A 25,568-nucleotide genomic window follows, 5' to 3' on the forward strand; every position below is an offset into this window, starting at 1 on the left:
CAGCCGCCTGGGTTCAGTCAGCCGAGCCTCTCAGCAACACCTACGTTAATGCAATGAAGCAGGCCCCCGTTCTTCCTTCCCAGCTTTAATAATTACGATTGTTTTATTTAGCAATCATTAACACGACTAAGCAAGCCCCCCCCCCCCCCGGCCGCAGGGGGGGGGGGCGGGGCCGGGCCCCGGGCGGGGGGGGGGGGGGGGGGGGGGGGGGGTCACAGCCCGCCTCTGTCACACGCCCCCTGCCCACCCCACAGGGGCCTGGCAAGGGCTGCCCACACCCAACATGGCGGCCCCGACGGCTTCAAGGGCACGCGGTCCCCTGCACGTGACGCGGCGCTGAGCTCTCACCAAGGGTCGAGAGCTCGCGAGAGCGGCCGGGTTGCCGTGGTTACAAGAGGCGCGGCGCTGCTCCCCCCCGCCCGGGGTCGCGAAGGCCGCGGGTTCGAGTCCCGTCGCCGCCGCTGCCGGCTCCCGCTGGGGCTTTCACCTCTCGGCACCCCCGAGCTTCCTCACGGCTCCCCGGGTGAGGGTCTGGGGGCTCGGGGGGCTGCAGAGCCAGGTGCGAGGGTGCGGAACTGGTCATGGCCCTCCTGGGTGCGTGGGGGCTGGGGCTGGGCTGGGGGTGCAGCGTGGGGGAGTTTCCCCTCGGAGCCCGGGAATTTTTGCTTCAGGTTCCTCCAGGTTCCTCCGAGCCCTTTGCGTGGGGCTCGCCCCGTGTGAGCCCGTGTGCTCCCTGTGGTGGTTCGACATCCGAGCCCCGTGCTTCTGTCTGGGGAAGCTGCTCCCAGGGGAGGCAGAGGCCTGGTGTCACCTGGTGTAATCAGGGGCTGCTGCGAAGCCGAGCCGGGCAGAAAGGCCGAGTATTTTCACATTTCTCTCCTCAGGCTTTTTCCCGCAGAGCCATGGAGGCCCCCGAGGGGCTGTCTGCTAGAAAGGGATCCTGTCTGGTGCCTCAGGCTGTTCCCGGCGAGTCCCAGCCACCGTCGGCAAACGCGGTACAGATCACAGTGACGAAGGCACAGGACCTGGTAAAGCGCTTCTGAAAACGTCTCTGCTGGTTTAATAACCACAGCTAGAGTGGTTCTTTGTGCTGCCATCCGATTCTGGACCAGATGCGAGGTGATAAGGCTGCAGGGAGCGATGCCGCCCTGTGGCTTCGTCCCCTGCACCCAGGGCTCGTTGGCGCAGACCGAAGGCGTGTGGTTCGCCTTGCTTTGGGAACGCAGCTCCTCAGCAGCCGTCCGGACGTGCTGTGGTGTGCTGTTGGCCTTCCCTGCCTGCCTGCCTGTGGATTGCTGGGTTTTGTTTGTTTGTGTTTTAAGCAAAACACGGTGGAAAATGCGTATCAGTGAGACAAAGACGTCTAAGAAGACCTGTTCTAGCACATAAAGCCAGATTTTTGTCCCAGCAACTGCGGTTCAAATTGTGGTGAAATCAATAGGGTGGCTCTAGGTTTGAAAAGGCAGCACCTCCGGTGTGCCTACCGTACAAGACTGCGAGCTAATCCAGATCAAAACATGACTAGTGTGCTTTCCATGTGCTGCGTGATACAGCCAGCTGTCCTTAAAGTATTCGTGAGGATCTGGCATTTGGGAAGGAATGCGGAGGAGAATCTCAGCTACTGCTGCAAGCAGAAAAATGCAAATCCCTGCTTCAGCTCTAGCTGTAGACAAAAAACAAACCAAAAGCATCTGCCTTACTATTTTTTTCATGTCGTAGTATTTGAGTACCTCTCACATTGATGGGTTCAGCAAACAGCACCTTAGGTGAGAATTAGAAGGCAAGAAGAGGGAAAACTGTGATGAAAATAATAGACCAGTGGTTTGATTGCATCTGGAACATTGCTTGTGGTTCTGGTTGCTTTGTCTTAGAAAATGCTAAGGCAAAAGGAGAGAGGCTAACAAAGGTGCAATAATAAGAACAACAATATGAAAAAAATCCATCTATAAGAAGTGTGGAATCTGTTTAATTAGAGGAGATGTAGAGAAAGATGAGAGGAGTATAGGATAATTAATGGTACAGGGAAAGGTTAATTGGATTCTGCTGTTTAGTCTTTCACATAATATATGCTCAAGGAGACAGTCAGGAGGACTGAAAATTAAAACCAAGTGAATGAAGTCTCTTTCTGTGGAAAAGCCAATATGGAACTAATTACCCCAGTGACATGGAGAGAGGGAGCTCAGGGCGAGGCCTGGGGAGGTTAGAGACATCCCCGCTGCTCAGGATGAAAGAAAAGCTTGGTTGGGGTCCGGCAGTCCTTGTGTGCAGGGCTGTGGCTGCTCCTCCCTGGCTGGAGAAGGAAACCGTGTTTCTCCTGTGGGGAGACTCTTCTGCAGCTGCCTGTCTCAGCAATTCCTCGCCCCACCAGGGAAGTGCCTGGTGCTGCCCGCTTGGACAGGGCTGCTCGTGTGCGCGGCTGCGATGTGCCGTGCTGTCGCTGTGCTGGTTCACCCGTGTTTGCAGCCCTTTGTGCAGATGTTTTAAAATTAAGCCTCCTTATCTCCGTGTAAAGCAAGTGACGCGAAGCTGGTGTAACAACAAACTCCAGAGCTCCCCAAAGAGCTTGCTGGAGCCCTGACTTGATTGCAGGGCTTGCTGCTGCCACGTGATAGACACAAGCGTCCTGTGAGCTTGTGAGCTCCGCCGTGCAGCTCAGGGACTACTTTCTTAGTACACGGCAAAAATCCCCTCTTTCCTGGAAGCACCGTATCTATGGGATATTTTTGGATTTGCTTTAGATGTGCCTTTCATCCCCATTCTTGGGATGAAGCCTGGACTTCTCCACCCCCTGCCCCCACCCTTCCAGCAGCAGGTTTTAACGATGCCTGAGGCATCACAGCATGGTGGAGCAGGAAATCTCCCTCCTAAAGGCAGCCAAGCTCTGTTCTTCTTCCCTGTTCTTGCAGCGGAGCAGCCAAAGATTCCCACCGGTGCGCTCTGTCCTGGGTGGGGAACTGAGCTGCCTCCCAGGGGCAACTTTGGTCACGGGCCTGTTGCTGCAGAGCCAGCTGCTTCATCTGCTGTCTGTCTGTGTTTGACAGAAGAGCATCAGAAGCGACACCTCTTTTACTTTGGTGCGTGTGGAGTACGACGGAGTGATCTTGGGAGACTCCTCCACCGTTCAGGTCTTGCCAAACGGGACAGCAAACTATAATTTCACGACCAGCTTTGAGTACAGCCCCGATGGGCCCAACTCCTTGGTCGACATTGCGCAGAAACCTGTGCTCTGTAAGTACCTGATGCTGCAGCTCGCTCCTCGGAGGGGTGGAGGTGGGTGCTGGCAGCTGCTGCGCTCTGCCTTCTTGCTGCAGGAGTCACTCGGTCAAGAATAGCACCGAAGCAACAGCGGGGGGGGGGGTCTCAGCACTTCTGTTCTCATCTGTGCCAGCTGGAAGAATCCCCTTTCATATTGGCCTGGCTCCTTGGCTTCACTCTTCTTGTCAGCCTTGGGAGATGACACAGAAGCCTGTGCTGGAGCTGACACAGACCCTTTGCAGCCCGTTGGAGCTCACCGCTCTGGTCTGTTGATCTGAAACTATCTGAGAAACTTTCCCAGCTCCTACTTTTTTTTTTATTTTTATTTTTTTTCTGTCCAGTGACAGTGATAGAAGCATTGCAAAAGCAGAAGAAACAGAAGGAGGAGAAGGCCGTGCCTCTTGGCCAGGCTGTGGTGGACCTTCTGCCTCTGCTGCAAGGTACAACATTGATTTTTCTCATCCTCCATAAACACTTCTTGCTCCCCAAAGACTTGTTGGTCTTTGCTCATGAACCCCTCTCTATAAGTTACCTCCTTCTGACCAAATGGGTTTCACAGAGACTTTAGAAAGCTGGGTCTGTGGGGACTGGGGGGTGACAGCAGCTGCTCAGCTTTAGGAGTTGTAGCAGCACAGCTTTGGGCTGTGACGGAGGGTCTCAGTGGACGCTGTGCTCACTGCTGGTTCTTCTCAGGACAGTGTTCATTTACGCTCCTGGCTCCTTTGTATGCCGTGCCTACCTCTCCATCAGAAAGCCTTCACCCAGAGGCCAAGGTATGTGGAATTTGGAACTGTTCCTTCGCTCATTCAACTCTCTGCTGCTTTTTAACGGGAAAGCAAGCATGACTCAGCTGCGTAGCTCATCGCAGATGTTACAGCCCTGTATGTTAGAAGCTTGGAGGCCTTTCCTGTTTCCATTGACATCTGTCCCAGGGTACTTATGATAGGTGAGGTCGTGCTAGGAAATGCTAATGTGTGCAGCTACCAAACTGCCCTGCAAAAAATATCCAAGATGGAAAGCACAGCGCTGAAAAATTGGGAAAAGGCAAAGGCAGGATTACTTGCCCAACTTTATTAGTCCTTCTGTGGATAAAACGTCTCACAGTCAGAGGTTGTACAACAATGGACTGCCTCTCCTGCAAGGTCTTCATTCATTCAGCAGGCTGAAAAGTACCCAGTGAATAAAGCAGGAGATGAAGTATGGGACTGGGAAGGCGTGTCTAACTTTGCTTCTGATTCTCCCCGCACCTAGCACTCTGAGCCAATTAGGTGGATGGACCCTGCGTTTACTTTCCTGTGTTTAAATGACACAATAAGCGAGGCATAATAAGCAAGGTGTAGGGCCACCTATTAGGGAGGAAGGAAAATAAATGCTGAGCAGCTGGCTTTTCACTGCCCCCCATCCATCCAGGGCTGGGACAGGGGTAGCTGACGGCTGTACGGTGTGTGGGGATAGGGCAGAATTGAAGCGTGGCCGTAGCTTTGACTTGTGCTGAATCACGAGGGCGTTGTTTTCTGTCCCTGGTATTCTTTCTCCGTGGCCTTTTTTACGAGACGCTGACAATACACACGCCGTGCCCCCCAGTAGGCTCGGATTTAAACACACAAATATCGTAATTCAGACATAGGAAAAACTGACCGTGAAATTCCTTCCCTGTGCTGATCTGTTTTCTTTTACATCCGAAGTGAGGAGTAAGATAACATTATACGTTCTAGCCTTGGGTTTCTGCTCGCTTCTCCTTCAAGAGCAGAAGGTTGTAACTGTCGAGTTGTTGGCTCTATTTATCCTCGTCCCACAGTGCGGCCTTGAAGTGACTGTGCGCACCGAGAAGCCCCTGCTTTCTGCAAGCCAGCTTTCCAATGGTAACTTCCTGAGCGTCACGCTGGAGGCAGCTTACTCTGTCCCTGACGCCTTCATTCCCACCGGACCCCCGCAAAACTACATGGCTTGCTTGCAAGTACCAGCAGCTGGAGAGGTGAGGATGGGTCCTGGTGCAGTCAGCTGGGTTTTGGCTGCTGCAGCGCAGGTCGTTGTCCTGCACTGTGGGACAAACGGCCAGGCCCATGAGGTGCACAGCCCTGCTGCTCGTGGCACAGCAGGGTTTGTTGCGGTTGCTCAGGGTCTCTGAGGTGTGGTGTGCTTCCTTAACAAAAATTAAGGATTGCACAGCAAGATTTGGGTTGAAACTGGCAGTTTTCTTCCACACCATGACTTGTTTTTTCTTCCTTCGAAGCCCAGCTCTGATCAGCCGGCACTTGTTCCTGCTCATGCTGAAGACCGAAATCCTTTCATTCTCCTGTCTCTCTAGAAGGAAGTCCCTTTGCTCTTCCAGAATGGCGTCCTGAAGCCTGGTGGTGAAAAAGAATCGTTACCCCGGCCCAAAAAATGGTCCCTTGCTAACATCATGGCCCCTGCTGCTCTGAACATACCCAACTCCTTCATCTTTGGTGGTCCGTATGAGGATGAGGATGGAGAGCTCAACACAACGGAGGTGAGGAAAGACTGGCGGTGTCATGGCTGGAGGAGACCCCTCAAGCCTCCCTGAAGGCACTGAGAAAGACTTGCAGAGACTCATTATGGGAGGAAGGGAGGGTGGTGGGCCCCCTGCACGGTGTCCAGGCACGGGGATGGTTCTCCTGAACCAGCGGGCATGCTAACTCACTGCCAGCATGCTAACTCACCACAGAAGAGCTCCCTAGGGTGAACGTGGCACGTCATGTCCTCCCTCCTGAGCTGCTGGGCTGAGACTTTGCATTCTGTCTTGGTGAGCCAGGCTCGCAGTACTGATGGGCTCTGGTGCCTGCAGGGATGGCTGCTAATGTACTCCGCTAGGGTATCCTGTCTGTGGTGAATGGGACACGTCTCTGACTCATTTTCTCTCCCAAGGAACATTTTAGGGGGCTGTCTGGGGGTGATGCAGGCTGTGAAGTTTGGTCTCCTGGCTCTGACCGTGTGCTGCTTCTCACAGGACAGGGAGTTTAGGATCCAGGCAGAAAGCATGAAGAGAATCGTATGGGACACGGAAAGACGCTGTTACCTGGATCCTGCTGCAGTACTCGTGTAAGGGATATGAGAGCTTCCCTTCCAACACTGAGCGGGGGGAGAAACCATCCTGGAATGCACTTAGTTGAGTGACCTGTCTCAGGCAATGAGTCTGTGGATTTTCATAGACCTCTTACGTGGCCGTTCCATTGCCCTGCCTCACTTCTCGTGCTGTCTGCTGGCCGAAGGTGTTTGCGTTAGCAAGAGAGCAGCTTAACAGCCTTTAATTGCTGGCAGCAGCGTAGTTCTGTTACGGTGGGAGAAGATGAATTGGCTGTAGGTGCTCTCTTCAGCCTGTGAATGTTCTCTTGTGCTGCCAGCAATTGGAGCTGGTTCCTGTTCCCTCCGCAGTGCAAACACTCACTGACCAGCTGTGTTCCCTCCCATGACCCCTTCAGGGCTGTCACCTAAAGGTTTGAAGGAAGGGGCAGCATAGTTGCGGTGAGCAGACATGGGGTAGGGTGGCCCACACAGCTCTCTTCTGAGCTGCTAATCGAGTTTTGTTGATTTTTTTTTTTTCTGATATATTAAAATCCTTTCACTCTGTGGGCACCCTTCATTTTCTCTTTTTATTAGATAAACATTACCTTTAATGGTATGCTCAGACTGGGGTACCTACCCCAGTCCTCTTTGGATCCTGCAACGTTCTTGGCCTCAGCTGCATCATGGCCATGAGTTTCGCAGCCAACTTATTCCTCATGTGTGGAATTACACCCTTCTATCTTTTTTTCCCCTGTACACTTTCATCAGCCTGCCTGCTGGTTTCGCAGTTATCAGGCGTGTTGAATGGGAGCTCGGGGTCCGCTTTGAATTTATACCAACATTAATCATGTTCCTTTTTATCCGCTTCATTTCTGAAGTAACCAGGGGAGAGAGGAACACAGTGTGTTGCTCTCACAATCGTTCTGTGGCTCCTAGTGCCATAAACGCACACAGCAGTGGATGGAAAGGAAATCTACCAGGCCTGCCCCAAAGTACGTGTGTTCCAGTGGCACAAGATGCATGTTGCGTCTCACGGAGTGGGGCAGAGCAAAGCCAGGGCCTTTGGGGCTGCTGGGACAGAAGGGAGGGCAGCGTGGCTAACCGGGGAGAGCTCTCCAGCTTGGTTCTGCATCTTCTCAGTGCCTCCTTCTGCGTTCAGTCTGCAGAAGCGCATTGCAGAGTGCCGCTACTGGCCCGTGGAGGTCTGCAGGATGCCTGTGGTCTCATCCAGCAAAGGCAAAACTAGCAAAGCTGACAAGGTAAAAATGGAGGGGATGTGTTGTTATGGCTTGTGGAGCAGCACTGTGTTACTGAGCATTTTCTTTCAATGCCTTTGTTACACCAAAACCAGCCTTGAACCAGCCAAAGCAAGTCAGAGAGCTAGAGGCTTTGTAATGGGATTAATCAGCCTTACAGAACTATTAAATAAACAAAGGATAAGATTTCTTCCTTATAGCCGACAGATCTCTCACTGATGGTCTGTGGTAGCTTGGTGGAGCGGGGTCAGGGAGAGGTTACTTTCTGAGAAGTAATCCATTGAGCTTATCTTCAGACAATGTTTTTCTGAGCATCTTGAAGAAATTCATGCCTTCTTTCTCTGGGTGTAAATAAACTATATTTTCGCACCCGAACTGGGGTGGTTTAATGAAGAATGAGCTCCTTCGCTAACGATCAGCTGCCAGGAACAGAAACGTGAGAACTCCTTACGTGTTCCAGGGCAAAGTCATGTAAGTTGCTATAAATCTCATCCAGAGGTCACTGGTGCCAGGGTTTTGCAGCTGTGACTGAGATACTTCTCCCTTACCCTCGCTGGTCTGCTGCTGGTCCAGGCCCTCAGACTTGTGCAGCTACCTGATTTCCGTCAGACCTGACATCCTTACAGCTCTGGCAGGGTAGTTTGGATTTCGAACTAGGTAGCTGACAATTTTGCAGTTGAACCTTGAAAAGACTGCCCTAAGGAGTGGCACAGTTTGGGCATTAGAGAGAAAAGCTGCCCTGCAGGGACTGGAATAAAATTGATATTCTACATATTGAATGACTCCAGTGTTTTCGTCCAGGTTGTCTCGGCTGCGTGCCAGTGACAGAGAGGCACTGGCTCATCAGGTGCATCAGTTTGCTGGGTGGCCTTTTTTAATGGGATCGGTGACCTTGTTTCCTTAAAGAGAATAACAGTCTGTTCAGTATCTCAGTGCCTCCATCTGTGTTTCCAGGGAGATGAGGACAGGCAGATTTTCTTCCATGGCGTGGCATATGTCAACATGGTGCCTTTGCTGTGCCCTGGCGTGAAGCGGATTCGAGGCGCTTTTCGTGTCTTTGCCTACCAGGACAGCGAGGTGTTTGAGAAGGTGAGAGCAGGCGAGACAGCCAGGCTCCGCGCCCCCTCTGCGGCTGTTTGTGCAGTGTGGGTGCAGGAGTATGGGCAGAGTGGTATTCAAGGGCCAGCTCTGAGGCTTCGCTGCCCTTCTGGTGCTGGAGGAAAACGACACGAGCTTCTAGGTGCAGTCTTCTCAAAGGCAGGCGATTTCGGGGTGTGTGTGAGCAGGTTTGGGGGCTGGGGGAGGCTCAGAATCTCACTCCACTCCCTTCTCTGTCAGCAGCGGAGCAGGGAAAGCTGTGAGATCACTCCTCGCTCCCCACTCAGGAACACGGGCAAATGAACTGCGTTGCTGGGAAGAGCAAACAGTGGCTCTAAAAGGATAGCGTTACCCCAGGCAACAACCAAAAAAGCTGTCACTGGAGCTCTTTCAGCTGTAGCTCATGGAGGTTTATTTGTCTTTCATTTCTCCCCCCCGCCTTGGTGCTAAAAGTGACAGTTACATCTCCATTTTCCCACAGCACTCCCCAAACAGACCCGAGCTTGTTTCAGGAGGACAGATGCACAGCCTGCTTTTCCTGCCCATGTCCCCCTTCGTGCTGCTGCCCAGGCCACAGAGCTGGGTGAATTACAGCCCTTCTCCGTGCCTCCCCGCCACCGCTGGGTGCCAGCTACCAAAAAGCAGGCTGTTTGCTGGCCCCTGCGTCACTGCTGGGAATAATGGCCTCCTGGCTGCGTGATGCTGTTACTTGTCCTGTGGCATTTATCTGTCCTAAGTGAGGTGACACCCTCTGCTTTTCTCCTTTTCAATTTTTTTTTTTCCACCAGGCCAGTCCGTAGCTGTGGAGCAGGTCCAGCGTCACGCCAGGCCACTGGGTCAGGATCAGGGCAGTTCGGGGCTGGGCTCCAGCATTTTTACTAGTGTAGCTTGGGCAAGAACCAAGGGCCAGTGCCCCAGTGAAACCGGAGCTCTTGAGAGAAGACAGGGAGGCCCCGGTGAGGCTTCCTCAGGCAGATCTTACCTTCGCAGTCTGGCCAGAGGCTACGCAGCTGTACAGTATCAGAGCTGGCTTTGAGCACAGGCAGCTAACTGCCTAGCAGGAGAGATGAGGTTGCAGTTTCTTAATGCTTTAGGACCCTGACAGTGTGTTTTGTGATGTGAGAGGTTAAGAAAAAAGGATGGGGAAGCCTAATTTGTCCTTTGATTCTCTCTTGTCACTTTTTTTTTTCTCTTTCCCCTCCTCTCCAGACTAAACAACAGCAGAGCATTTTGCGGGATCTCAGGCCACAGGCCAGTCTGACTAAAGAAAGACCATGCACCCCAGGAATCAGTTCTCCTCTTTCCAGAGCTGTTGCCAGTAAGCCCCAGAGAGAAGAAAAGGAGAAGAGCACCAGAGAAAGGGAATTCAACAGAAGGGTAAGGTCTATAGGGGCACTTTGCAATGCGGTTGGACCATTTCTACATCAGAGGCAGTTGGAAATGGGGACTGATGCTGTGTTGTTCTAGCCAACTGAGAGATACTCGTCACCTTGAAATTCTAGTACATGCTGCCTGAACAAATGTACATCCTGAATTTGTGAAGATGTGAAGTTTGAATCTGAAACGAGGTGTCTTTTTTATTCAACAGACCTCCTATGCACCAAAAGTCCAGTTGTCAGATGCTGCTCTAGAAGGTGAAAATACCGAAAAATCTCTCAGCCTTGATGGACAGGTAATTTTGCATCTCCAAAGAGAAAAAAAACTGCTTGACCATCACTGCATCAGTGTTTCGTACCTTTCACGTAATCAAATTATTCAAGAGTGAGTTGAAGATGAGGGATGTCTTAGGCAGATGCTGTCCTGGAGTTCTTCCAGTGACATCCTATTGGAGGACAGTCTAGCATTGGGCTAGAAGGTAATAAATTAGAAGGCTATCTTCCTTTTTTGTCTTCCTCTTCCAAACGTCTAGAATGCATATTTATTGTCCAAGCAAGTTGATTAGCTTTCTTTCTTTTTTTTTTCCTAGACCGACTGCTTGAGCAGAATTTTGTTAGTGTAAATCACTTTGAGCACAGGTTATAAAACAAATTATACATCTTCAGTTTAAAGAAGATTTGCTGAAGATCTGTAGCTATGTGCTCAGTCTTCCATCTTGCCAGTAATGGTTCTAGATAGCATGACATTGAGAGAGTAATGGTTATGTTCACAGCAATATGCCGAAGCAGGAACGTTCCTGGTGATGGAGATAAAGCTGGACAAGGCCTTGGTACCAAAACGATTGCGAGAGGAGCTCACCAAAAGGTGTGTAAAGACGTGCTGTAACTCTGGGGCTGACAACTCAATTCTCCTGCAGGATAGCAACAGGACTGGATAGTGAGCCTACCCTTCAGTGTGCTCTGTGAGCACCATCTGAGTGTCTGAGCCAAAGCCCACTGAAAGCAGGAGGGCTGGGCCACACTGCTTCAGTGGTGGCACTGGGGTGGGTTTGGAAAACATTTGTATTCGTCCGAGCTGGCATCTCCCTGCCAGTCACCTCAAAAAGAGAGGCACCAGAGCGGCATGACCAAATTTGTTCTGTCCAGGCTTTGTTTCCTATTAATCCCCTTGTGTTTGCCTCTTGCATGTGATGTCTGCTGCTTGGTCAGGGCTGGCCGCCAGTGGGCTGCACTCGGTAGTGCTGCTGTAACTCTCAGGTGGCATTCTGTTGTTTTTCCTTTTCTGAAGTTTTGTCTACAACTTCCTGGGCTCTTCCATTAGTTTTCACATCATTCTGCTGCAGAGCTGCCCTCTCATCTCTGAGGCTTCGAGTCTTTCGCTGTCTGTCTGATTTAAGGCAGTTGCTTCCTGTCCGCAGAGTGGTAGTCCTGCTGAGTTACAGTCTAGGGAAGGCCTAGTATGTATAATTTATTGGGTAAAAAAGAGAAAATACAGCAAATGAATAAACCATAACATGCACAGGCAGTATGTCTCTTTCAAATAGAAATGTGAGTAGAAACCACACAGCAGCAGTCGTCCTTTGAACAGGAAGCGTGTGCATTGTCTTCTGTTCTGCCTGCTGCCTTCTAGGAAAAACAGGTTTGGGGAAAATGAGCCCCCCTTACAACAGACCTTGTCCTGACCTTTTTTGTTTGATTCCTACTCTACTGCAACTTGCATGAATTCAGTGTAATTACTCTTCACTCACCTGCCATGTGCATCTGTGGATGTGAAGCCTGGAAAATCAGCACTTCCAAATAGTGGAGAGGGCCCTGTCCTGGGGGGCTCCAGCTGATGACACGTACATGTGTCCTGGCAGATGGGATCAGTGATGCTTTTTTTTTTTTTTTTCCCTGGAAGGCTGTTTGAATACATAGCTCGTTAGCAAACTACAGCTCTCTTTCTTGGGCTGCGTCCAAAATTCTCTGTCAGCCTCCGCTTCTGCTCGCTTGCTTTGCCTGGGTGGTTGTTGTGCTTGGTTTTCTCTTTCTCATCTTAAAGGGAAACAGTTTGGTTCTCCTTTGTCCCCCTAGCAGAGGTGCCGCATCAGTGATGGGAGCTCTTCTCAGCTGAGCGTGGGTTTCCCGAGGAGTGCTGACAGGCCTCTGCAGGGAGGCACCGCAGAACAAGGGCACCGGTCACCAGGTAGCACCGCAGGGTGTGCCAGAGGCCTTGCTGCTGCTCACAGCCACGGCGCTTTCCACAGACCCGACAACTCCTCTGGCGCCCACGGCAGCCCCACGCAGAGTCAGATGATTGTATTTGTGTCCTGTGGGGTATGTCCCGTGTGGGCTAAGGGCCCGGCAGGAATGGCAGCGAGGAGAGCAGGACGGCAGCGTTCTGAAGGGGCATTTTGGAGCTGTGCTGCACGGCCTCCCTTGACCTCACAGGAAAAGCAGCTGATGGTGGGTGGCAGGTCCCACGGGGACACGAGAAGAGGCCGTGGCATCACCGTTCCCGTGGGCGAGGCGTGAGTCTCCCGCTCAGCGCTGAAACCTTTCAGGTCTCTGAATATGCAGAAGTTTTGCATGGGAGAAGTGGCCAGAGGTCAGGGCCTGGCAAAGTCAGCTGCTCGGAAGCTCTGCGAGCTGGCAGAATGGTTGCAGGAGCGGTTTCGCTTTGGTGTGGGGGAAGCAGTGTGCTCTGCTAATTGGGCAGGGGCCAAAACAGGGATGTGACACTGGTTGGTGGGCTGGATCGCCTTCTAAGGACTGAAGGTGTTTTAGTGCCAGCAAACAGGAAATCTTGATAAAATCCCAAAGAATTTAGGCTGTTCTGACACTAAGGCTTTCAGTAAAATCTTAGTGTTACTGTAGTCCTAAGGCCTTTTAATCGATATTTGGAAGGTCGTTGCAGCCCTAGCAGTGACCCAGGCAGGCATGACCTGGTGTCTAGGGGTCGATGCATGGCCAAAGAATAAGGTGCTGCAGCTGCACTGTGGGGTGTCGGGAGCTGATGGATGGGGTGGCCCAGGGTTTGCAGTGATAACGTTCTCCAGAGCTTTCCTCCAGTTGGTCCCTTTCTTACAGGTGTTCTGGCAGACCCAGGAGGCTGTGAGTTAAAAGGAATAACGACTTGATAAGATGGTCTACTTCTGTAGGAGAGTGGTTTTGATTGCTAGCAATAACAAATGCTAACCTTACCTGCTGGGCTGAATTTTTACAGGAATTTTTGTGTAATGGGTCACTGAAGCCTGGTGAAAATAACTAAACAAATCTTATCTAATCCCCATGGAGTGTAATCATCAGCAGGGAGGGAGGCAGTAGCTAGTTCTACCAAACTTTATGACAAGCTGCAGGCATTGAATGAAGGTGCCCTGGTCTTTACAGTTCATTCTTGGTCAGAGCCTTCACAGTTTCTCCCGAGTTGGTCCCTGCAAGGTATCTCAAGGACATGATGACAGGCTGGAGCCCTCGCACTACAGGCTGCCTGCACCCGAGACAAATGAGCGTCGCTGGCAGGATGTCAGGCTGATCTCTTCTGTCCTCTCATTGACAGGGTCAAGGAGATGATTCCCCCTCGCCCTCCGCTGCCTCCCCGGACTGAAGGAGCCAAGAAGGTATGTGCAAGAGCCTGGGGCCTTGCCACCATGCTGCCACCTCTTTCTGCCCTTGTCCCTCTCACATAAGGGATTTTAATTTTCAGTCTGAGCTCTGCAGCAACTTATAGATGAGATTTGCAGAGGAAACACACAGAAAACTTCTGGATGTGTTATCTTTGCAGCATTACGCCTTGGGAAATCATTCCTGGGCTGTGTTACTCTCATTTGCAGCCCATAAAAAGGGGCAAGATCTGGAAAAGGCAGAGAAGAGAGCAGCAGTGTGGGAGTGCTTGGGAGTGAAGTGGGTGCTGGGGCAGTACCAGAACTGTATGTCTACGGGCAGTTTCTTGTCCCAGACTAGCCATGTGTTTCCTCAGACCCAGACAAGCATGAACAGAATCAGCCTCAACCAGGTCACCCTGCAAAAAAAAATTGTGAGGACTTTTGCATGTGCAACATCCCGGCCCCAGAAAACAATCCGAGACCACTGGCTGGTCTTCTGTAGGTACAGAACAGCCGCTGAAGGAGATTGTCCTCAGATGGCCCCTGCCTGATGGGAAATTCAAAGCAACAGTGGGGGATGAAGCAGTACTTCAATAACTGACCCCAGTGCGGCTGCAGAATTGATTTGTGCTGGACTGTCTGGAGTGCACAAAGCGATACATTTTGATTATTGCAGTGCATGGAGGCTTTTGGCACCAGGATTACAGGCTCTGCTGAAGATGGCTCGCCCATGGCGTTAAGGGGCGCTCAGCAAATGAGATATAGTTTACTTGCAGCCAGTTGTAGTGCTATAGAAAAGACAAAGATGACTGAAACGCTGGGTTCTGATTCAAGAATACAGCAAATTATGAAGGAGCACTTCTGTATTTACATAGCAATGTTTCACAGCCCTCAGGTATGGGCAGGAAAAGATGTGTGACAGGCTAATTGAGACTTGGGTCAGGTGGAGTTTGGGGGGGGTGTGGGCTCTGGCAAATAAAACTCAATTCAAGGCCGATGGTTTAAGCGACTTTTGAAGTTTATTTATTTATTTCCTGATACTTCTTATATCCTAGGCTGTGGAAGATTATCACAACCATGTCACGAGCATTGCTGTTGCCATCCTAAGTGAATACCACGACCTGTTTGGGAAGCAGCTGCCTGGCCAAGGAGTGATAGACCATCAGACTCTGGAGGAACAGAAGCGTCTACTCAACTTTGAGCTCAATAGCTCTGGAAAATATTTTGCTTTTAAGGAGCAGCTAAAGGCAAAGAGTCCATTGTGTTGTTTTACTTCCCTCCTTGTTTAGTCCAGGCAGTTTCTCAGTGAGGAACTGCTGCTCCATGGTGGTAACCTAGTGTGTTACTCTGTGTTGCTCCAGAATCCCTTCCTTTGCAGAGGGTATGGGGAGGGCCAGGTTTTTCCTCTAACGGATCAGGCATCAGGCTGCTTCGGTCACACACCAGAGAACCTTTCCTGTCAACAGGGAAGGACTCCAAACCTGATCACACCTATTTGCCCCGTGTTTGCATCCCATGGAAGGCAAAGCTGGCTGGTCTTGCACTCTCACAGCCTTCCCCAGGGAGAAGGGGCTTCTCCACATGGCCCTCAAAGGGGCATCTGCGTGTCAGGGAAGTTGAGGGCTGGGAGGTGGGAAAGGAATTCATCACTGCTTGCTTTTTTTTCCTTTTATCAGCGCTGGGCTGAATTTCTTCCTTAGTTCTAAGTTAGAATTTCAGGCAATTGGAGTTGGACTCTCTGGTCCTTGTAGGTCCTTTCCAAGTCAGGATATTCTATGAGTCCATGAAAAATGTGTGTTCTGGCTCTGTGTTGTTATGATTGTGGAGCTTGTGGGGGAGTCTGTCTTGCCCAAGTATCACATGTCTCCACAGTATGCTGTAGTGAAGATTGTGAGGGAGAAATACCTGAAGACCACAGCGTTTGAGACCCAGGAGCAGTTCCAGGCATTTCTCAGTGAGCTGTACGTGTACCTGGTGGATCAGATGCACGTTGCCCTGAACCAGGTAGGGAGAAACCCTGCATGTGTCTGGTGAGCTGGGATGGTCGGACTGGGATACAGCGGCACTGGGGATTGGGGTTAGAAGCTGCTTCTAGTGAAGGCAGCGGCACTTTTGCCTTCAAGCCAGCTGCAGGATTGTGCTCCCGTTTGCTGCAGTTATCACACGTGGGCCCCAACCCACACACAGAGACAGGATCCATTGCATCTGGATCCCATTGCTACAAAATCCAGCTGGTGGGATGCGAGGGACCACCAGCAGCTGATGCTGCAGCTGGCTTCTGGGGAGGGTGGCAGGGCCTGTGCCATGTGCCCCCCAGCTGGGCAGAGCACAGACCTTCAGCTTGAGCTGGGGTCACCAGGGACACCATGAAGGAAGCTGGAAGTGGTCTTGATCTGGGGGATGCTTTTACTCACCACAGCTGCCAAGAATAGATTCCCTGTCTGGTAGAGGTACCTGGGAATGACATGGGCTCAAAGGATTGCAGGGCTATGTTCCCCCCCAAAAAAGGGGCTGGGGCAGCTTGCCTTTCCAACCCACCCAGCCCTACCCGTGCCGAGGTGTGCTCTGCCCGGTGCTGGACTGGGGACTGCTGCTGAATGAGGAGCACACGAGCTGTTCTTAGCCTCCCCAGGGCTAACTCTATCTCACTCCTTACCAGCTGCTGCACGAAGAAGCTGCTTCCCCTGTCCCTCTACCCCGCATGACTGCTGAGCAGCTCTGGCTCTTTGCTCACGAAGCTGAAGTCAACAAGGACTACAAGCTGGCAGCTCTCTACCACCAGCAGGTGAAGGAGCCCCTGTTCCCTCCTGTCGCTGTCCCGCGTGTCCGGGCTGGCAGCCAGCACACCATGGCTGCAGCTGACAGCTCAGCCAGCCTCGTCTGTTGTGTGCGAGGCAGGGAGGTGAACGTGAGCAGGGTACTTGCGCTGAATGTGTGAGAGATTTTCTAGGGAGATGCTGCTCCCTGGAGGATGTGAGGCAGAGGTTGGCCAGGTCGCTGAGGACTTGAGCCTCGAGACCAGGGGAAATGGGGTGAGCTAGTCCAAAAGGCACGCTGGGTCAGCGCTGGGGACCTCTAGCAGGGGGCTAGGAGGTTGGCTGAAGCTGGAGGGCACTGATGGGTGAAGGAGGCTTAGAGGAAGCCTGGCATGATCCCAGTTAAGGCATGTGATAAACAAGGGCTTGATTGTTGCTAAACTCTGCCGGAGGAAAGCCATGGCTGGTGCAGAGTTGTCTCCCCAGTGTGCTGCGTGTGCCGAGCACGATGGCAGGAGCCCTTACTCCCACAACGATCTCTTGTGTCCAGAGGATAGCTCAGGACAAGCACAACACCCAGTACTGGCTGGACTACGGGGCATTCTGCCTCCTGCTCGAGGACACCACCAAAGCCCAGGAGTGCTTCCGGGAGGCTCTTTCTCTGGATCCACACCACGTGCGCAGGTGCTGCGTGCTCCCGCAGGGTGGGGAGGTGAGGGGCATCCCCCACGCCACCCACGGGGGGCTGCAAGGCTCACCAGTCTGCCTGCCCCCAGCTTGCTGCTCTGCGGGATCGTGGCAGTCGTGCTGCAGCACTACGAAGAGGCAGAGATTTTCTTTGAGGATGCCTGCTGCTTGGAGCCATCCAACATTGTAGCCTGGACGGTTTCAGGTACAAAAGGAAGCCAGCCTGTGCGCTCAGGGCATTGCTGCAGAGACGAACGGTGCTTCTTACCCTGCTGCTCTTCCCCACCGCTCTAATCTGCGGGCTCAGGGGAGGATTTTGCTAAGGGCTAGATTTCTTCTCATGCTGCTCTTTGTCTCCCATAGGTTTGTTCTATGAGCTGCAGAATAATAATATTCAGGCAGAAATGGCCTTCCGCGAGGCTAAGAAGCAACTCCAAGCACAGCTCGCCAAGGAGAGGAGCATCTCTGAGGGAAAAGGAGGGAAAAAGCAAATTGCTGCTGCATATGTGAGGTCTACCAGTCCAGGCCCGGAACAGCTTTTGCCAGGTAATTCCTAGCAAAACCAGGAGGTGCCCTCATACTAGCAAGGAGGAGACTTGAAGCTGTATGCGAGATGGTGAACAGTGAGACCAAAGAGGAGAAACACAAAGGGTGAAGGAAGCAGAAGCTGGCTGTGAGCTTGAGCAGCCTGACCATGAACTGTGCCAGAGAGAGACAGTGCCCTGCTTTAAATGCTGGAGCTGAAATGCAGGTAGCACGGCCCGTGCTTTATCTTACCCAGAGCCTAGGAGAGGGGCCAGCCCTCACATTTATTTTTCTGGCCCAGCCCAGTGCTGCTGATACACGGATGTGTGGGCAGTGGCCAGGGCAACTGGAGGAAGTGAGCGAACCTCACGAGGCTTTGGAGGGGTAGGGCTGCTACCGGGACAGTTGTACTACTGACCGGGGTCATCCAGGTTCAGCTCTCATGAAAGCTGTTGCTGTGACGTCCCAACACAGCTCGGAAAGCACTGTCTGACCAACTCACAAAGGGCAAAAAAGCTGCTCAGTGGCAGCTCTGAGCTGAAGGCCTCCTTTGGAGCCTCTGCGAATCCAGCCTCACCCTGAGCCAAGTCCTAAATATTTGGCTGGGCTGCAGAAAATATCAGTTGGCTTTATTTTTAACACTATCACCCCTCCGTGCAAAATGCTTCCAGCAGGTCTACAGGGTCACGTGCCTTTTTTCACCCTCTGCAATTACAAAGGAAAGGATATTGCTTCATTGATACCTATTTCTAGCATTATATGGTAATCCTGTACTCAAGACTCCAGAGCCACGTATTACCTTGTGCAAGCTATTTTCATCCCAGTTAGAGAAATCTGGTGGTTCTTGTATATTTCCTCTCTTCCCCTGTTTCAGTGGAGTTCTGCTCCAAAGTGGGCAGAGAAAGGCAAAGCCTGCATGGACCTAATGCTTGTTGGGGGTTTCATTCCAGAGGGGGCTCCGGACGGCTCAGCCAGCACGCTGCCCGAGGCGGTGGAGGAGCCTGCCCCGGCCTGCCCAGCGCCTGAGGAAGAGGCTCTGGCATCAGAGGCAGCCCCAGAAGGTCAGGGAGTGGGGTCTGGGGTGAGAGGGAGAGCTTAGGGCTGGGAGATGGCCTCGTGTGATCAGCAGGGAGGGAGGTAGCTTGGGAGCACTGAGCCATGGCCGTCCTGATGCCAAAGCAAGACAGAGTCTTATTCTCTCTCCCTAGCTGGGGAATCTTCAGCAAAGGGGGCTCATCCTGATTTTTTTTCAGAGAGCATCTCTCAGGATAGACAACTGGTGGGTGAATGCAGCAATCTCCACGTGTGGCTGCACTCAGCTGCCTTCACCAGCTGCTCTGATGTCTCCCTCCTGAGATGCCAGCTCTTAAACTGTCCCTGTACATCTCCTCTGTGCTGTGATCTGCCTCCTCTGTGGCTCCACTCTCCTGCGGGTGCCAAAGAGATGACACTGCTGGGGTCTTTGGGATCCACTGGATTGTTCTGGGGAGGCAGGTCGTACTGTAGTTAACAAATTTGAGTTATAAACTTCGTTTTCTTACTCTGAGTTTGGCATGGAAAACTGCTGGGTCAAGAATATAGTTTCTTTTCAAATATCTTACAAAAATCTTAAGCCCTTCAGAAAGAAATGTGCTGATCTCTGCTCCAGCCTCCCTTGCCATCTCCTGGGTTTTACACTGTGTTGCTGGGATTCCACTGTCTCCGTTAAGGTCTCAGCCCTTGCTCTTATTTCAGAAATAAAAAGCCCAGTTTGGGACTGATGGAGGCACGTTTTCTTGCAGGGCCACCCCCCATCTCAGGACTTAGCCAGCCTTCCTGCACAATCTTCATGAAGGCAGTGGAATTCCTGATGAAATTCAATGCCATCCAGGTCAGCGCAGCACGGAGTGGAGGAGGAGGAAGGGAGGTGTGGCAATTACCAAACTGCTGGTGGCAGGCTCCAGCAAGGACCTCTCCTGGGCTTAGAGAGCAAACCGAGGCTACCCCAGCGCAAGAGAGCAAAACCACTGCCCAGAAGTGCAAAACTAAGGCTGGGCAGAGTGTTAAGACCAAAATGCTGCTTGAGGACAAAGTCACTTCAGGCAGGCAAAGCTCTTGGAGCGTCTCAGCTCGGCACTGCTGGCTATGGAGGGAACAACGTGCTCTTGTACGTTCAGAGATGAGATGCATTCTTGCGATGCTTCCAGTACACCAGTACTCCTTTCTTCTCTCAGACACTTGCATGTCAGGGCAATTTGTTTCACCTGTGGGATGTGCCTGTCCCCCACAGTCATCTCTGTGAGATTTCTCTGACTGCCACGTTATGCTGTCTGCCTTAATTTTACATGGCATAAAGAGTTGCTTAAAGCCAAACAGACCTAAAAGTAATGGGAGGAAAATTTTCAAGGGAGGGGGGAGAAAATCTCCCGTCTGATTCCTTTTCATGGAACTCAAATGGGCGCGAGGCAGTCGTCCTGAAGTGTGTTTGCAGGGCAGGAGCAGCGTCCTGGGGGATGCCCGTGGTGTGCCTGCTCTCCTAACCGTGCCGGGGTGCTGTTCCTCTGCAGTTTGTTCACATGGCGCTTGCCCACGAGCTGCTGGCAGGCCCCTCTTGCCCGTACTACCTGGCACTGGCCCGGACTTACTTGCTGAAGGAAGACTTCTCCAAATGCGAAGAATATCTCTGCGAGGCCGTTCGGATCGACTTCATGGTAATCCTCTGCATTCACTAGTGCAGGATGCTGTCCCACAGGGGGTCACTGGCCAAACGCTGCAGCAGATGCTGCCGGCGTTGTGTGTTTGAAGCTAGAGCCCGTGCTTCATTTCCACTTGAGCAATTGTAATGTAAGGCTGCAGCAGTTTCTGCTGGGGAGGGCAATCATAGGGGATTAACCACGCCAGGCTGTGGCTGCAGTGCTGCCCTTCTCGTTACCCAGCTTCTTATTTGCTGTCCATCGCCTTCTGCACACACAGGCGGCATTGCTGAGAAGTGCTCTCTCTGCATTGTCTGCCTTTCCTTTCCCTTTGAACACGTATATCCTGATCCCTTCTCCCTGTGTTGGTGAGTCAGCTTCTGTTTCACGGGAAACAAGGCCGCTATTCAGAAGAAGGCGGCTTTTGAGAGTCAGGTTGAATGGAAGGCACAGAGGGCTGTAAAGCTGACATCTCCGAATGCCACTTGTGTATTCAGTACCTGGGGGAGCCTTGCTCAGGCCAGGATACCGTGCAGGGAAGGCTGGAGGGGGCTTTCATTGCAGGCAGCCCGCTGACTTGATTTTTATTCTGTACGTAAAATCTGTTTTGCTGTAATCAAATACCTGTCGGCTCTTCCTGTCTGCTGATTGCAGGGGTTCCTGGCCCTCCTCCAGGTCTCTCTCTCCCCTGTCTCTCAGCCGTGCCTCACTCTTTGGCTTTGTGTGTGCAGAATCCAGATGTCTGGGCTCTGAAAGGGCATCTGTGCTACCTGAAGAGAGACTTTGCAGGGGCGAGGGAGTGCTATGAGCGAACCATCAGTTTTGTGGTGGATGCTGCAGATATGCACTTTGTCTACCTGCGCCTGGGCTCTGTCTACCTGGAAGAGAAAGAGGTGAGGAGGCAGCAGGAGTGGAAGAAGGGAATTTTCAACAAAGTGAACAGCATTACATGCCAGGTCCCATGTATAAAACACCATTATCTGCAGCTACAGCTAAATGCCACAACCCAGCAAAACCTTCACAGCGCTGCTTACTCCTTTGTGCCAGGCTCCTAGTCTCGGGGTGCTACCGAGATATTCTCATCCTCAGATCAGTGAGGGTGTCTTTTACGCTACTGCATTAGCTCCCGGCAGCGTAGAGCCACCAGCTTTGGGGGCAGCGATCAGCCCCTCTGGCAGCAGTGGGGACGGTGGGTGTCTGAGCCCCAGTGGAGATGGGGAACTTGGCAGATTCCTGAGGAGAGGGGCCACTGTGGAGGGACACTCTTAACACAGAGCAAGATGATAATCTCTCTCCTGGCAGTACGGCAAGGCGAAGCAGACCTACCTGCAGGCCTGCAAGAACTCTGCATCCTGTCTCACCTGGCTGGGAGTGGGAATCGCCTGCTACAGGGTAAGTGCAGTTACGTGTGAGATCCCAACTTCACGTCACCTGTGCTGTAGCTGGGTCTGTGGCATGGTATGCAGAGCTCGCTTTTACTTGATGTCCTTCATTAAAGAGAAGCTTAACTGTCTGTCAAACCAATGCTGCTGAAGGCCATCCTGTCACAGTCCCAGCGTGGCACCCCAGGCTGCTCATATGGGAGGTAGAAAATAAGACAGTTACCCTCAGCAGCAGCCTCCTTCCCTGCCTCACCCTGCTGCCAGGCCTGCCAGGGCCTCCCTCCCCAGATGTGATGGCAGGCGTGTGATCTGGGCCTGGGCTCCGCTCTGAGTGCCTGCCTGCGCATGACCTGCATGTCACCACAAAAGAACTGAGCAGAATGTCAGCGCGGGGGAATCTCGGTGCTTTCCCTGCCCAGAGGCATCCAGCGCCTCTGAAGGGCTGCCAAGGACACCCAGACACAGCCACCAGCAGTGCGGCATCTCCCAAAGGTGCACCTCAAGAGGTTCCTCCAAAGGAGTTTGGCTCAGGGAAACAAACAGGGAGGAACTCCAACTTCTCTTTCCCCTTTGGCCAAACGTACACCTCCCGAGAGGCTGCAGACTCCAAAAGGCAGGGAGGTGAGTGTGGCCTGGGAGCTGGGAGCAGCCCGCAGAGCAAGGAGACCATGTGCCTGCCCCCCTGCCTCCAGGGAGCTGCTGAGCAGCCGGCTTCTGTGGGAAGGGGGACCAGGACCAGAGTCATGGCACCAGCACGCCAGCAGGTCACCAGAGCTCCTGGTGGAGCGGGACCACTTGGTTGCTGGGGCTGGGGGTGGTAGTACCTGTCTGGTTTTCTCTGCCCTGAGTCCTGTCCCTGCAGCCCCGTCAGGGGAAGCACCCAGCTGCTCAGCGCCTGCACTTCTGCCTGTTGCTTTTTTGTTGTGATTTTCACAGGCACCTGCTCCACAGAACCATGAAGGTATTTCTGCCTGCTGTTTGCCTTTTTTCACACCTCTCCTTCTCTCTCTCTCAAGCTGGAGGAGATGGGGGAAGCAGAGGACGCTCTCTCAGAAGCCAACGTCCTGAACAACAGCAATGCCGAGGTGTGGGCGTATCTGGCCCTCATCTGCCTGCACGTGAGTGCCCAGCCAGCCGCTAAACCCCGAACTGCTGCAGGGGGGAGGCTTCATCTGCACCTCTTCAGGAACCCGGGAACCATCTCGTAGATCCCAGGGGGAAAAAACTTAGGGAAGGTCACTGTGGCTGGCAGGAGCAGCACCTCTCCTCGCTGCTTGTCCTCTCCTGCTGAGCGTGTGCCCCGGGGGAGTGTGCTTCTTGCTGAGCCCCCTCCCAGGGCAGGGCGCTGCTCGCTGCGCACCCGTGCCCCCCATAACCCCCCCCCCCATAACCCACGGTTGTGTTTTTCCAGGGAGGGCGGCAGCTGGAGGCAGAGCAGTGCTACAAGTACGCCGCCAAGGTGGGTACGGGGGGGGGGGCAGGGGCTGGCTCCGGGCAGGGCACCGAGCACCGCGCTCTGCCCTCCCTGGCTGCCAGCACCCCATTTACCCGAAAGTGCCCTTTCTGAGCCCAAAACCCGGCGGCTCGCTGGGGTGCCGCCCTCCTGACGCCCTCCTTCCCGCAGCTCGGCCTGCGGTCCGCCGCCCTGCTGCAGGAGCTCCGCGCCGCCCAGCAGCGCTTCGGCTTCGGCAACCCGGCCTTCTGAGCCCCCCCCCCCGGTCAATACAGCCGCTGGGCGCCCGCTGCTGCCGCCTGCTCCCTGCTGCGCCGCGGGGCGTGGTCTCGGGAGGGGGGCGTGGCTAAAAGGGGCGTGGTCACGAAGGGGGTGTGACTAACGGGGCGGTGTTGCAGAAGGGGGCGTGGGTAAAGGGGCGTGGTCACCGAAGGGGGCGTTGCTACGTGGGCGTGGTCACTGGAGGGGCGTGGCCTCGGCGAGCGCGCGGATTGGCGGCGTGCGCGCGGGACGGTTGAGCCGGGGGCGCGCGCGTCATGGCGGCGGCGGGGGGGGCGGGGGGGGGGGGGGGGGGGCTGGAAGAGCACCGGGCTGCGGAGGTCCCGGTGCGGGGGTGTCCCGGTATGGGAGGGGGGTGTCCTCGTGCGGGGGAGGGGGCCGGGTAAGGGGATGTCCCGGCAAGTGCGGGGGGGTGGGGGCTCTGGTACGGAGGGGGTGTCCCGGTGCGGGACCCCGGTGCGGGACCCCGGTGCTTTGGGGTGTCCCGGTGCGGGGAGGGGGCCCGGTATGGGGGCGTGTCCCGGTGTGTGCGTGGGGGGCTCCGATACGGCGGGGGTGTCCCGGTTCGGGGAGTGTTCCGGTGCGGGGAGGGAGCTCGGTACGGGGCTGTCCCGGTGGGGCGGGGGAGGCTCCGGTGCGGGAGGGGGGGGGGATGCTGGTACAGGAGGTGTCCCGGGTATGGCGGGGGTGTCCCGGTGAGTGCGTGGGGGGCTCCGGCACGGAGGGGGTGTCACGGTGCGGGAAGGAGGCTCGGTAAGGGGCGAAGTCTCGAGGCAGAAGAGGGGCATCCCGGTGTGTGCGGGGGGGTCCCGGTACGGGGGGACCCGGTGCCGGTGCCCAAGCAGTGCGTCCCGCAGCGTGGCAGAGCCCCTACCTGAACGTCTTCAAGCACTTCCGCGTGGAGGAGTGGAAGCGCTCCGCCAAGGAGGGGGATGTCACCGCCTGCCTGGTAACGGGGGTACCGGGAGACAGCCCCTGCCCTGGGTGGGCTCTGCCCCCCCCCCCCCCCAGTGCACCCACTCCCCCGGTTCCCGCAGGACAAGAGGCTGAAGGGGACGGTGTACCGCATCCGGGGCTCCATCCCCGCCTGCAACTACCTGCAGCTGCCCCGCACCGGCACGCAGTCGCTGGGGCTGCGGGGCCGTTACCTCTACCTGCTCTTCAGGCCCCTGCCCCGCAAGCACTTCGTGGTGCACATGGATGTGGCCACCCAGGTGCGTGAGCCCGGCCGGGCGGTGCGACCCTGCCCGGGGCATGGGGTCCCCAGAGCTGGCACCTGCAGGAAAGCTGGGGGCTTTGTCAGTAGGTGCGGTGTAGGAGGAGGGGGAATGGCTTTAAACTAAAACAGGGAGATTTAGGTGAGGTGTTGGGAGGGCATTTTTTACTCGGAGCGCTGTGAGGCCCTGGCGCAGGTTGTCCAGAGGAGCTGTGAGCCCCAAACCTGGCGGTTCCCAAAGCTGAACAGGGCTCCGGGCAGCCTGGGCCGGGGAAGGAGTCATGCCCATGGCAGGTGTTGGGACCAGCTGGGCACCAAGGTCCCCTCTAACACAAACCCCTCTGTGATCTTCAGTGCACTTGAGTGCAGCTGGTCCTCATCATCATGGGTGGGGGGCCCTGGGCTGAGGCAGTTCCTGTTGTTGTGACACCTCTGGGCCTCTCCTCCCAGCCTTGGAGGGGACAGGGGACGCAGCTCGTGTGCCCCGGGGGATGCTCCGCTTGGCAGCAGGTCCCAGCCAAAGCCGCCCGGGTGACCGAGCGCTGCCCGTGTCTGTTCTCAGGAGAACCAGGTGGTGCGCATCTCCTTCTCCAACCTCTTCAAGGACTTCAAATCCACAGCCACCTGGCTCCAGTTCCCCTTCGTATGCGCAGCAGCCAAAGGCTCGCTGGACGAGAGCACCGCCAAGGCTTCCAGGCGAGGTAAGGAGCCGGGGTCAGGCTGGCACGACGCAGCCGAAGGGAATGGTGAGTGCAGGAGCCAGCTGGGCGAGCACACACTGCACAGGGACCCTGGGGAGCTCAGCAGTTGGGGCTCTGAGGGCGGAAGGCGAAGCGCGCTGAGCAAGTGGTGCTTCCCCTGGCTGTATCAGCCAGGCACAAGCGCTGAGCGCCGGCAAGCCCACGGGCCGGGGGCTGCATCGTCCGGGCCGAGGGCTGGGCATAGCTCAGGGAGGTGTGAGGCTGCACGCCTGCACTGGGGAGGGAGATGAGTTTCCTACAGGGA

The 25,568-nt window shown here is 54.3% G+C and overlaps 2 protein-coding genes across 7 annotated transcripts in view; both read left to right on the plus strand.

Annotated features, from left to right (window-relative positions):
- The window catches only part of CFAP70 (cilia and flagella associated protein 70), a 24,639-nt gene extending 1,283 nt beyond the window's left edge, over positions 1-23,356 (plus strand). Inside the window, exons 1-28 of one of the 6 annotated variants that reach the window (XM_035339503.1) lie at positions 391-523; positions 885-1,028; positions 3,042-3,228; positions 3,597-3,695; positions 3,949-4,028; positions 5,054-5,230; positions 5,564-5,746; positions 6,224-6,315; positions 7,439-7,538; positions 8,490-8,624; positions 9,843-10,010; positions 10,222-10,305; positions 10,783-10,874; positions 13,548-13,608; positions 14,649-14,840; positions 15,466-15,597; positions 16,253-16,378; positions 16,900-17,033; positions 17,126-17,241; positions 17,400-17,582; positions 18,512-18,622; positions 19,343-19,431; positions 20,108-20,251; positions 20,965-21,126; positions 21,536-21,625; positions 22,632-22,733; positions 23,027-23,074; positions 23,240-23,356. In XM_035339503.1, coding sequence (XP_035195394.1) covers positions 903-1,028; positions 3,042-3,228; positions 3,597-3,695; positions 3,949-4,028; positions 5,054-5,230; positions 5,564-5,746; positions 6,224-6,315; positions 7,439-7,538; positions 8,490-8,624; positions 9,843-10,010; positions 10,222-10,305; positions 10,783-10,874; positions 13,548-13,608; positions 14,649-14,840; positions 15,466-15,597; positions 16,253-16,378; positions 16,900-17,033; positions 17,126-17,241; positions 17,400-17,582; positions 18,512-18,622; positions 19,343-19,431; positions 20,108-20,251; positions 20,965-21,126; positions 21,536-21,625; positions 22,632-22,733; positions 23,027-23,074; positions 23,240-23,320 — 3,294 coding nt within the window. In that variant the 5' untranslated portion in view covers positions 391-523; positions 885-902 and the 3' untranslated portion in view covers positions 23,321-23,356. Of the gene's footprint in view, positions 1-390; positions 524-884; positions 1,029-3,041; positions 3,229-3,596; positions 3,696-3,948; positions 4,029-5,053; positions 5,231-5,563; positions 5,747-6,218; positions 6,316-7,438; positions 7,539-8,489; positions 8,625-9,842; positions 10,011-10,221; positions 10,306-10,782; positions 10,875-13,547; positions 13,609-14,648; positions 14,841-15,465; positions 15,598-16,252; positions 16,379-16,899; positions 17,034-17,125; positions 17,242-17,399; positions 17,583-18,511; positions 18,623-19,342; positions 19,432-20,107; positions 20,252-20,476; positions 20,602-20,964; positions 21,127-21,535; positions 21,626-22,631; positions 22,734-23,026; positions 23,075-23,239 lie in introns of those variants that run through there. The other 5 variants (XM_035339505.1, XM_035339502.1, XM_035339504.1 and 2 more) reach the window with 5 other exon arrangements.
- Positions 23,357-23,562: 206 nt separating this feature from the next.
- The window catches only part of WDR90 (WD repeat domain 90), a 43,637-nt gene continuing 41,631 nt past the window's right edge, over positions 23,563-25,568 (plus strand). The window contains exons 1-4 of the mRNA XM_035339501.1: positions 23,563-23,614; positions 24,199-24,296; positions 24,385-24,561; positions 25,126-25,264. Of these exons, the coding sequence (XP_035195392.1) occupies positions 23,605-23,614; positions 24,199-24,296; positions 24,385-24,561; positions 25,126-25,264 (424 nt within the window). The 5' untranslated portion in view covers positions 23,563-23,604. The remainder of the gene's footprint in view (positions 23,615-24,198; positions 24,297-24,384; positions 24,562-25,125; positions 25,265-25,568) is intronic.

The sequence above is a fragment of the Oxyura jamaicensis genome, chromosome 14 (genome assembly GCF_011077185.1).
Source record: "Oxyura jamaicensis isolate SHBP4307 breed ruddy duck chromosome 14, BPBGC_Ojam_1.0, whole genome shotgun sequence".
Classification (NCBI taxonomy): Eukaryota; Metazoa; Chordata; class Aves; order Anseriformes; family Anatidae; genus Oxyura; species Oxyura jamaicensis.